Source organism: Zootoca vivipara, chromosome 7 (genome assembly GCF_963506605.1).
Source record: "Zootoca vivipara chromosome 7, rZooViv1.1, whole genome shotgun sequence".
NCBI classification, from domain to species: Eukaryota; Metazoa; Chordata; class Lepidosauria; order Squamata; family Lacertidae; genus Zootoca; species Zootoca vivipara.
In genome coordinates, this window is record NC_083282.1 from 5,453,401 (window position 1) to 5,466,116 (window position 12,716).

Here is a 12,716-nt window from a genome sequence, read left to right on the forward strand (position 1 = left end):
GGTGAGCAGAGCAGATTGAAAAAGAAACTGCTGTTGCTGGGTGAGTTCCTCAAAGGTGTTATTCTAGATAACAGCTTCCCGTGTTAACTCTTCTTATTTAATTTAAATATTCTGACTTCTGTAGCTTTGCAGGTCCCCCCCCCCTTATAATATATTATATAGTGCCAGGGTAATTGAAAGGCTCACTCCCGCCCCCCTTGGCAAGTGAATGAGGTGATAACGAGGCTTTCAAGTTTTACTACTATTTGGGACAGATTAGCATAGAGGAAATTGGAGAATGAGGAAAGTAATCAAGCAGAGGGTAGGTAACTCTTTCCTTGGTGGGTATTCCTACCTCACACTAGCAGTTTAAATAGTAATACTGCTTTGCATGATTGCATGTGTTTCTAATTGGAAGCTAAAGGTTGCATTTCAGCGGACTAAATCTATTTTTGTTAATTCTTAGTGTGTGATACAAGTTGAACACGTGCAGTCAGAAGTAAGCACCAATACATCAGGTCATGTCACCTGACAGATCAGGGATATGAACCCAGGTCTCCCTAGCCAAATTCCATATGCTGATAACTACACCACCTTTGCCAGCTCACCATTATATAATTGTCAGCTGATCCCTATAAAATTGGATATTTATCATAAAATGGATCAACACGGTCTCATATTTAGACTCTCCTAGGAAGCCTGGCTAGGAGTTCTCATGATGAGCTCCTGGAGTTCAAAACTGTCCCACTGCATGCACTGTGTTGCAGCCTGGGCACCACACCTGTTAGTTGACATTTGGAAATGGAGCAGTGGTTTTCAAGCCTGTGGTGATAGAATTCTTTAGCTTTTGCTGCTTGATACATGTGCTTTTGTGTATCCTGAACAAATGGACAGGGCAGATATGTCTCAGATGTTCCCTTGCCCTGCAGCTTTTGTGTGAGTTGGTTTGTGCAGTGGTTTTAGAATTATCCCATTCCTCATCTGTGAAACAAGCATAGAAAACCTCTTACCTGCATTTAGTGAACTGTACATATTCCCATTCTTGCCCTAGGAGAGTCAGTCTTCATTGGAAGTGAAAAGCAAAGTGAGTGCCAGTAAGCAGACAGAAAATGGACAGCAAAGCAAGGTACCAGCTGAGGATGTTGCACTTACATTCAGGTAATAGCACTGGTCTTCAACTGGTGGGTCACAGCCTGATCCAAGGTGGGTCACAACAGGAGCACTATCACCATGCAAACATATGCAGTCACAGAGCACACAGTAGCCTGTCAAATTTATTTTGCCCAGTTACCATCTCTGTCTATGCTCTGCTTTGAACTAGTGGTTGTGACATATTACAATATTGGGGTAAAGGTAAATGTAAAGGGACCCCTGACCATTAGGTCCAGTCGTGACCGACTCTGGGGTTGCGCGCTCATCTCGCATTATTGGCCGAGGGAGCCAGCGTATAGCTTCCAGGTCATGTGGCCAGCATGACATAGCCGTTTCTGGTGAACCAGAGCAGCACATGGAAACGCCGTTTACCTTCCCGCTGTAGCGGTTCCTATTTATCTACTTCCATTTTGACGTGCTTTCGAACTGCTAGGTTGGCAGGAGCTGGGACCAAGCAACGGGAGCTCACCCCGTCACAGGGATTCGAACCGCCGACCTTCTGATCAGCAAGCCCTAGGCTCAGTGGTTTAACCACAGCGCCACCTGGTTCCCTACACTATTGGGGTACTGCTCCCTAAATGGAGTTGAGAAGGTCCAAACAGATGCAACTTAACAAGGCAGATTAAAGATACTAAAATAAACATGGCAATATATTCTCTTTTTTCTTGTGTATTCTGTTTGTTTTGGTGATTTATTATTGTTTTATGTCTAAACATAGAAATGCATTTTAAGGTACAGTCGTGCCTTGGTTGGCGAACACCTTGCGATTCGAACGTTTTGGCTCCCGAAAGCCGCAAACCTGGAAGTGAGTGTTCCAGTTTGCGAATGTTCTTTGGAACCCGAACGCCTTCCGTGGCTTCCATTGGCTGCAGGAGCTTCCTGCAGCCAATCAGAAGCCGCACCTTGGTTTCCGATCGTTTTGGAAGTCAAACAGACTTCCAGAATGGATTCCGTTCAACTTCCGAGGTACGGCTGTATGTGGAATTTGCTTCCACCCACATGCCCTGCCTAGAAAACCAATATAGTGGAACACAACAAATGTGAGTTAAAACCAATTCCACTACCTTCAGAATGCATAATCTGTCTTCACTGAATTTGTATTTAGAGTATTCTGTATTTTACCAGACTGTACTGATCTTTTGATTGTCATTGATAGTGGCCACTTGGGACACCATGTCTTCTCAATATTGTTCTTTTTCTAAAACTTTATTCAGTTTCTTTATTTCTCTGCCTCACTGTCTTCACTGTTAATTTCCCTTTTTGGCATTCATTCTTCAGCAGTGATGTTCCAAATGGATCAGCTCCAACCCAAGAAAGCATTGGCCTCCTCTCCAGCAAAACTGCAGCTCTGAGCTTGCCGGAAGATACTGAAGCGGGAGGAGGCGACTTGGATGCCCAGAGGACAGGAGCAACGCCTACATCTGCTCCCTGAAGGAACAAAAGCATCTCTCCATTTCTGCCTGGGGTCGCCTTTACCCCTCCTTGGGATATAATGGGAGACACTGAGCAAGAGCTGCAACAATGGCAGGTCCTGAGACAATGTGCACAACACCACTACTAGAACAAACCCTGCACATAGTTCACATTAACACATTTTTTAATTAAAAAAATGAAAATTAGCAGTATCTGCAAGCAACTCTGATTAAATTTGTTTTTGTTCTGTGAATGAACTTTATTTTAATAACTTTGGATGCCTTGAATGCCAGGGCTTTAAAAGAAACAGATATTATATATATAAATATATATACACACACTCTGTTTGATTAATTGTATGATCTTAATGAGGTAGGTTTTCTCTTTTATTTTGGTATTATTACATACCCAGTATATAATTTCCTCTTTTCTTCTCCCTTCAAAACAGTCTCACTCACCACTGCTTTGTGTGAGTTTGAAAAGAAATTAGGAAGTGTTGCAATGGAGGAGGAAGCTCTCAATTGCTGTGTGTTGCAGAGTTTCTGAAAGTAACTCTCCTTAAGCATGGTAGTATATCACCATTATCCATTGTATTTTTCTAAGCATGATAGGTTTTTAATTTCAATTTGTAAACCATGTATTCAGCACCTCAACAAGCAGGTCTATTTACATGAACAAGAATGAAATAGCTGTTCCATTTCTGGTGAGGCAGCATAAATTGGCTAATACTGATTGATCCCAGCACTCTTGAAAGGCAGCCATTGCATTTCTTCTGCAGATTAAGAACACCTAAACTGAAGTGTAGAATGGCTTCGGTTGTCAGAGATGGGTTAGGTTAAGAAATTTGGGTCTCTCTGCTTCTTTGTCAGGTCTAAAGCACAACTTCCATGTTAACTTTTGTTTTGGGAAAGGATGTGGACGGCATGATACCCTAATGCAGGGAAAGCTGCTGTATCTGCCCAAGATGAGAGCTGTAGAAGTTATAGTTTGGGTGGGATGAAGCAAGAAGACAGAAAGCGCAGGCCCCTTGACTTTGTGTTCCCTCTGCATCTTTAAAGCTCCAAAGCTGCTCTTGATTGCCCCTGGTCTGTCTTGGGGTGGGGGACTTGCCTATCCCTGCTGTATTCAGTCTCTGAAAGTGAAGGCTTTCTCTGAGTAATGGGAGAGACTGACAAGGTAATAGAACTCCTTAGATTTACTTTCAGCAACTCTGTCTCAACAGCAACACCCTTCAGGATCTAGATGGGATGAAAACCTTTCTTGTTGCTGCGTATGTCATTGCATTTAAGATTGTCCTTAAAATGCCACTGTTGCAGGCAGTGATCTTACTTGTGCTGTGCATATTTTGACTTCCTCCTCTTTCCCTCCAGGTTGATATGTAGGTAGAGATGCTCTGAGTGGAAACCATTGCAAAAGCTCCCACGCATCTCTTCAGCCTACTTCTCCCATTTGGATTAGACTACTAAAACTCAGAAAGCACTGGTTATGTAATAAGTTGAAGCATTGCTTTGGTTGGGTAAAAGCATAAGTTTATTAATCTTGTTTTAGGTTGTTTTTCTTCCCTTAAACCCTTGTTGAGGTCATAGCAACCTTCAGCTATTTTGCATCTGTCGTACTGTTACATTGAACAAAATGGGGGGGGGGGATACAGTCCCCTGTTGCCTACCAGTAGGAGAGTCCAAGCAGAAGACTCTGTTGAGTAGTGATTATTTAATTTGCCCAGTCAAGGCACCGCATTTATATACTATTTCACATTGAATTTGATTATGCCCTACAGACCTGGCTGGCCAAAAATTTGATACATGTATTGGCTTGGGATTCGAGCATTCATTTTTTTATTTAAATAAAAATTATCTATATATGTATGTATATATACACATATATGTAGTTATATCTGTATATATATTGGGTATGTTTTAAGAATTTTTTCACATGAGTGCAGCTGTTATAAAACATCTGGGAGGTAGAGGCACTGAGAAAATATATCTCAAAAGGCATTTTAACAATCATCTTCAGCTTCTCTTAAATTCACACACCACTCTGTCAGAATTTTAACATGAGAAATGTTTTTTCTCCTTTTGCACTACCTTTCTTTCCCCTGGCCCTGCTTTCCACTGAAGTCTGGATAGAAATGCTTTTCTTGATGAAAATTGTTCACTTGAGGGAGTCCATCACACCTTTCTGCCTTTCCTGGTGCGGTAAAGCAAGAGTAATATCAGGGGAGCACTGAAACAAGCTAACCTTGCTTGTAAATACTATTCTTATTCCTCACAACACAGGAACTCCTTTGAATGAACCAGGGCTATGAAGGGCCTAGCCCAAAATCTCATCTTTGTTTGCAAGAAAACAATATTTAGTTAACCTTGTACATAAATTATGTAGCACTCTTTTAAAGATCTTCCCCTCCAGAGAGAGCCTAACTTGGAAAAAGAGAAAAATTGGCTTTCTGTTAGAATAATTTCATATGCAGAAAATTTTCTAACTTCAGGGAAGAGAGACTTCAGCACTTCTCAGTCATTTTAATGTGCATACTGTCAACGCGCATAAAGGGCAGGAGTGGAGCGCCTCTGGCCCATGGGTCAATTTGGGCTTGTCCAAGATTCTAATGTGGCCCAGGAGACTATATTTCATAAAGCCCGCCCACTCGACAGTCAAGTGGTGAGCAGGTGGTGTCACCTGATAGGAGGTGGGCATCCGTCCTGCTTAGTTCCGCTGTGTTGATGGTTTCTGCTTCACCTGCTGCAGGCAACCGGCACAGGCAAGCTGTTCCTTGCATAAAGCAGGACAACCTTCACCCACCCAACAGCCGCACGCTTTGTAAAGCCTGCAGAAGGCAACCAGCTGATGTGTTGCTCACTATCTTTTTCCATCTCTGTGGGCCAACTTTGACAGGAGGGTGGGTGGCCTCGCCCACCTGTCAGTGTTGGTCCATGGGGAGGGAGGGAGGGAGAAGGATCTGCCTCGCTGGGCCAAAAAGATGGTTCACCCTTGGTATAGGGGAGCAGCATCACGGTGGCAAGTCCAGCCACCCTTATCTTACATGCACTCACTAGTCTGTGTGAAATTTGCCCATGGGTGTACAAAGTGTATATGCCAAGGCTTGTCTCTTTGCTTAGGGACATTGCAAAAAGCAGTTTGTACAGAGGCTTAATCACCCTGCCATGTGTGTATTCGTTGAGCACGTGGAGGAATGGGCAGAACATGAGGGAAATGCCATTGCTGATACTGAGAAGCTTCTACTATAAAAGTACACGCTCTGAATGCGAGCTTAAAAATTAGATCTCTCAATATTTGTGTCATCCCACCCACCCACCCAGGCTGTACTCTGTGCACAGTGTCCTATCTAGGTTAACGTCCTGTTTGCACAAGCAAAGGTTTTGGTTTAATCTTTTCAAACCACATTGATCTTGGCTGAGTTTCCCATTTCCCTCATTTTTTGGTGCAAAGATTTACTCAACAAAGTTGAGCACATAAGGAATTAGGAAAAGGCTTTTAAGTTTTTCAGTGACTTTTTGGTGAAGTGTACTGGCTTTCAAGTAGAAGAATCTAATTCTCTAGTTCATCTAGTTTGTTCTTTTATAATTAGTTTTCCTAGTAAATTAGTTTGCTAGGACCTTTCAGCACTATTTAAGGTAAGGAGCTGGGTGGCAGTGAATCCTTCCTGCTTTGTAAAGGAGACAGAAAATATTGAAACCTGAGAAATAGCTGTATTCTAGTGGCATTCAAAAAGCTCTTTTCAGAATCTTTTGAGCTTGGATATTCATAAACTTGAGAAATAGAGAGACGTCTGCTGGTGTTCAAGTTGCATCAGTGGACTAGTTCCCGCCCCCCTTTCACACGGTTTCTCTCTGTTTTAAGAGAAACATCGTGACACACTAGACTTTTAAACTGTCCATGGGATCCAGACTCCGCTTCTCTTGACGCTAGCTTTATAACCTTTGTACTCTGGATGTCTTATAGCAATGAGGAAATAGGCAAACAGACATAGATGTATTTCACAATAGTCAACAAACCTTTACAGCAGCATCCTCCACTGCTTATGTTTTTGGCTTATTTTTCTCTGATACATTTAGCCTACAATTTTAATAGCTGTTATTAATGAACAATTCTGTAGATTACTCCTTTCTTTCCACTTTGTTGTTTACAACACCCTGTTCACTTTAAACCTTATTAGAGCATTTTGAGCGGGATGTCATTTGCTGTCCCATGTAACCTTGGTGGTTAGAACAAAATTTAATTCCGTAAAAGGTTTATGAAGGATTTACAGGATAACTTAGATGCTTTTTGCAGTACCCATTCTCATTTAACTGCTCTAGCTTCTTCTGCTTCTTTTCCTTTTCCTTCTGTAGATGTGCCTGTCACCCTCCCTGATCATGCACCAGTCAAAAGCTTGCTGCCTCAAAATAGAGCATTCAAATGAATTCGATTAGCCAATAACTTCTGTGAAGTTGCCTTTTCTAATGGTGTTATTACTCAGTGATGCACAAATGTGATATTGCCCCTACTGGTAGGCAAATGGGGGGGTCTGTATAAATGTGGGAAATACTTTTTTTTGGTTTGCTTTTTGTTCAAGGAGAGCCAAAGACTTGTGCTTTACTCTTGGGTGGTTTTTTTTGGGGGGGGTGTATTTTTATTTTATTCATCCTACTGGTTTAGCCAGTTTGTATTGAACTTGGTTTCTGTGTTTTCAGCTCTTAACACTGGTAAATATGTCTAAAAGGTTATGACTGTTGAGCCTTACAAAAACACATTCAGTGATGATAAATTATTAGATTTTGGAAGTGGTGTGTTTAAGCCTCATTAAATTTGCAGCCATTTATATATCCCCTTTTCTATTTTTTAAATGCTTGAATACTCTCCCATCACACATCAAGTTACAATTTGCAACAAAAAGGGCTTATGAAAAAGTTACTGTTTACTGTCATTATTCCTCCTTGAAATTTTCTATTGAAGTCTAGTAAAAATAAATATAAGGAAGCTTGAAGAATTTTAGTAGTAGAAGTAGCACCAGATGTAATTAAATGCAGAAGCAAATGCATGCAAACACATTGCACATGCTGACTGCACAGGTAGCTCTGTGGTCCTTGGCTGCAGAAAGTGTATTGAGTTGTATCTTAGACACATTATACCATTTTCCTGCATGCCCATAGCTATATAGAAGCCTCTTTCATTCTGACCAATTAATACATGAATCCATAAAGACAAGCATATGTAATAAAAAAAGCACTTGGTTTCATAATTCTACTTAGCAGGCATGGGCTTTTTAAAAATAAATGGCCCCAATGAGGTCATTTCCCCATATCTCATCAGTATGTTCATAGTGGAATTGACATTATGTTCTACGCATTTGCAAATCTTTCTGTCTATGGAAGGGAACTTTTTCCAGCGCTAGATTTCCCAAGTTGTGTTCTTGAGATCCAGCCTGTTCATTTAAGATCTGAAGGCAGCAGCAGAAATGATACCACAGGTGCCTCTCCCATTCTGAGCCTCTCATCTGCCCCCACGCCCTGCCTGTTGTTATAAACAGACTGCAGTTTTACCTTACATGGAAGTGGATGGTAGGCAAGTAGACCAGTGGAAGGAAAACTAGCAGCTGCATACGCTTCCTTGCCTCAAAATATCTAAAGGGACAGGCAGGATCACCTAACTCTGGTCCAACAACCCCAGATATTTGCTTGGCACAGTGTGTCTTGTGAAGTATGAAATTGATTATGAACGGCAGATTCAACTACCTGGTTCTGTTAGCAAAAGCCAGGGCACATTAGTGTCACAAGGCTTCCTTCCCTTTGCACCTTCCTCCAACCTGCTCTGGAAGGTTGGGAGAACCCCTAGAACAGTCTGCAGGGGGGGGGGGGAAGCCCTTAGGCAAGCAGAAAGAAATGGAACAATCTCCTTAGTGCTGCATTGAATTCCACCCACTATAGGAAAGCAATGGACTAATACCAGCAGTTGACTCCCTCTTATGAAGCAAATCTCTGTACTGACCTGCTCCAGAAAGAACTTAAAAAGGTATGTCAGTGGCCTCATTCAGACATAGTGCTAAACTATGTTTAGCATTACGAGAAAAAGCCTGTGTAAGCCAAGTTTGCATTCTCCTGGGAACAGCTGCAAAGAGGCATTCAAAAGCTTTCAGTTTTAGATTAACTGCATTGTGCCATGAAGTTGGGTGCAGAGTAGACCCACTGAAATTAATCAACCTGACTTTGTCCTATTATTATTTTTAAAATATTTTTATTTTCTTTTTTATCCATAAGACTAATGAACATTATATTTGCAAAACAGGACCTGTAAAACACCCAAGTTGGAATTTCCATAGTAGTAGCTTACAGAATAACTGATTTGGTATTAGGCCAATGTAACATACAAAATCAAAAAAACATATGACAAACGAATCAAACTACAAATAATATATACTAAATCACAATACACACAGAAAATGAAACAAACCCAAAATATAGTGCAAATTCTTAAATAATGCTTTGAGATGGATTTAAGTAATAAAAATAAACCTTTATTCAGAATATTCATATAACTATAGCACCACCTAGTGGTATAAGGATTCTTTTTTTCCACAGATGAGCCTTGTTCACCAAGAGAAGGGGTTAGGAAACCCTATAGTATGAGGAGTAGGTGCCAGAAGATTGCCATGTTTGACTCTACTCATAAAATCTATAAAGTCAACCCAAATTGCAATGAAATCATCTTTTTAAAAATTGTCCTTGTGTAATGTTTCTAATGGTGCATTGAATTTAATGAATTTAGGTAAATCTTAGTAGAAAATCACCCCATGTTGTCTGTACCAAGAGAAAGTGCTTCATCTTAACTTTATTTTCTTACCCCTTTTTTGAGACAAGCCAGCTTCAAACCATAGTTTAGTAGCCAGGCTTCTTTCATTGAATCATAGTTAAGTTTAATTACTGTATAGGGTTTGGGCAACAGGTAAATTGGCTCATCTGAATGGGAAGAATAAACTTCTGGTCATCTCCTCGCCACCATTCTGGCAGAGGAAATGAGTACATAAGCTCAGGATTTGTGGAGGCTCATTCTTGTAATGCTAATTTAGCTTGATAGGGTCCAGTTAACACAGGACTTTATATCTTGGAGTAAAACAAACTGGTTTTGTATGAAAGAGGAGCAGGGCGTTGCACGTTGCTCAGAAGTTCCAGTGGCATTCTCCCTGCTTCTGTCGCCACACCACAGATAAAACAAGCCAGGAGGTGGCTGGTCATGTTCTTTGAACCCAGCCTGTTTGTTTACTCCAAACCATGAGCTCTGGTTTGGTAAGGCTCTGGACTTACCAATCATGGTTCATTTGGAGGAAGCAAACCACAAGCCCAGGTTTGGACAGTATAACAAACCAGAGTCTGGCTTGTTTTATCTGTGGCAGGAACACTGTAAGTAAACATGAAGTTAATAGGGTTTTTTAACATTATGATTTAATGTAATGTGTAAACCAAGCTACTGAGATTCTGGTACAGAATTTCCCACCTCGCAATTCTTTTCTTCCACTCCCCTATATAGAAAACACAACAGAGGAATCTCTTCAAAATTCACAGTTGTACTTTTAGACAGACATACTAAAAGCTATGGCCTTGATTGAGTAAACTAAATTGCATGAGATTAGCTATGTCCCTGCATCACCCAATGGTCTCTGGTGTAATTGCTGATCTTGGGTTGATAAGCAGCTCTCGAGGAAAGGCCTTTTCAGGATCAATTGCCTAATATTCATCATTTAAAAACACCAAATTAGTTCCTATTTCACCAAATCAACCCAGAGACAGTTCTGTACTTTTTAAAAGGGTAGCTCAGTGAGGGGACATATTGATGACATCCAAAGTAAAACGGAGACGAAAATGGCTCCTTTCCTTCATGGCTTCAATGGGATTCCTGTAGTAAACATTGTGCTGGATTCACCAATGGACTCGCAGTGGTTTTAATAATTATTTATTATGGCAGAATAATTGCTTTTTGATTTCTTGAGCTACTAGTATAAGGCTCTGGTTCTGAAAGACAGCAAACACTCTCAGCTTTCATTATGATAAAAAAAAGTTCCTTAATAGTTACAGTTGCCATTTTCTGGGTAGCTTCTGTTCTGATGTTGCCTATATCTAAATAACTTAAGTATTTATGACCGCCTGATGCTTTTCTCCCCACATACAAAAAAAGTATCTTAATTTTGGAGGCAAACGTTTGGGGTTTTTTTTACCGAAAGAAAAACACATGCTTAAATGCAGTCTCTCTCTCTCTCTCTCTCTCTCTCTCTCTCTCTCTCTCTCTCTCTCTCTCTCTCTCTCTCTCTCTCTCTCTCTCTCAAAAGTATTAGATATGCTGATGTTACATGTATACATATCTTTTATATATATAAAAAACAGAATCCTGTGGAGTATTTGGTGTTTGCTATAAACAAAATTTGTTTGCTTCTGTGTATGTTAAAAGTGACTTTGGGCACCATTTGTAAGCGGGATTGTCTTCTACATGCAAGTCCCATTGAATTCATGGGATGTGTGCAAGAAGACACCCCCCCCTCTGTGCCCTCTTGTCGTTAATGTTAGTTTGTTGTGGCAGACAATACTCACAAGTCTTTGGCATCCAAAACCAGATTGTGTAACTGGAACAGAATCCCACAGCTGGATTTGTTTAGGGAGATCCTCCCTAGCTTAGCATGAGATAAAGGCAGCTAGGAGTGGGGAACAAGACGGGCAGTGCCCCTTTTTTGCCGGCTGTCTTGACAGATCAGTTTCAGGCTCTCTACAGATCTCTAAATTCAGTCTCTGCTGCCTATTGTGAGTTTACAATTGCCTTACAGTCTCTGCTTGCTATGTAAGCAGCCTCTTTGCTAACCATGGACCCCTTTCCTTCAAGGCGACCTTATCAGCAGCATGGTGGCATTTTAAAATTAGTTTTGATGGACTTGCAGCCTTCGATCTAGATTTCACTCCCTATTTTTGTTCATCGAACCTGCCTCTCTCACATTTCCCAAGCCATTTCCAGTTGTGGGATTTCTCTATATCTGTGTGCATTCTTTATGGTTGTGTGCGGGGGTGGGGTGGGGTATTAAGCCAAGTTTCCTTTGGTCTTTTTAGGATTGTACCAGTCTCCCCGAGACATTCTTAAGTCATTATCACCTTTTTGGGTGGAGTTCATTTTTTAATAACTTTTTTGACATTTTGGTGCATATATGCTTGGGATAGAGCTCATGTAATTTACCAATCGTATTGATTGTATGTGATTGTGCCCTGCAGAGGTATATTTAACAAAAAATAAAATAAAAAATTGTCTAAAGTGATGCTGGTGATAATAAAGAAGACTCCAAGGCATTGAGCTCATTGACTTCGTGATTTGCTTGGAGGTTACGGGTTTGACAGCTATTGCTATCAATATACTTATTTTGAGTTATATCTTCCCTCAAGTGTGTCTTCTATGGTGTGAAAACAAATATGTTGTTAAACATACACCCTAAAAGAAGTAAAATGGCAATATGAAGAACACATAAAAGCATGTAAAAATGAATGGGGGGGGAAATCAGAGGATTCAAATGTACAGCATACTCCGGCAAGCACAGAGTTTCATCAGAGCCCACTAATCCTATGACAGGAACCGTGTGTGTGTGTGATAAGAGGATGCTGTCACTGCCATTAACTGTTGGGAAGGCTATCTGCTGGTCTGCAAACAAGCACATGGGAGTGGGGGTTACTAAGGGGGAGTCCTGAGGGCAGCTTTCCTAGGACACCCCCCTCCACAAGCTTAGAACTGGATCTCTACCCAATTATACTGCTGCAAACCTAGCTCAAAAATGTTAAAGGCAGTGATGTTAACAATAGGATTGCTACTACCATTTACCTGGCTATCTAAATAAGATTCATTTGTAAGGCTTGACGTTGGAAATGACACTTGAAAGTTGCAGAACACAACATCTTCAGAAGTGTGATTGAAACTAGGAGTCTGGTAATCACATTATTTCTGCAGACTTCTGGAGAATATAGGGCTTCATCAACATGCTCAAATATTGCACAATCTTAAGTATTCAGAGCCTAGCAGCACAAACCAAACACAGGTCCATTGAACAATTGCATATGTTTGCAACCCTCCTACCCAAAACATACATTACAGGCTACATGCGTGTTATACATTTAAAACACATTTGAAGCAAATTTCTGTGCACTAGTTTGCTA

At 40.8% G+C, this 12,716-nt stretch overlaps 1 protein-coding gene across 3 annotated transcripts in view; it reads left to right on the forward strand.

Moving 5' to 3' along the window:
* The window catches only part of RC3H1 (ring finger and CCCH-type domains 1), a 68,919-nt gene extending 56,859 nt beyond the window's left edge, over positions 1 to 12,060 (forward strand). For 2 of the 3 annotated variants that reach the window (XM_035122421.2, XM_060276600.1), the window contains exons 19-20: positions 1,031 to 1,137; positions 2,410 to 12,060. In XM_035122421.2, coding sequence (XP_034978312.1) covers positions 1,031 to 1,137; positions 2,410 to 2,563 — 261 coding nt within the window. In that variant the 3' untranslated portion in view covers positions 2,564 to 12,060. The remainder of the gene's footprint in view (positions 1 to 1,030; positions 1,138 to 2,409) is intronic. The other variant, XM_035122423.2, reaches the window with a different exon arrangement.
* The last annotated feature ends 656 nt before the right edge of the window (positions 12,061 to 12,716 follow it).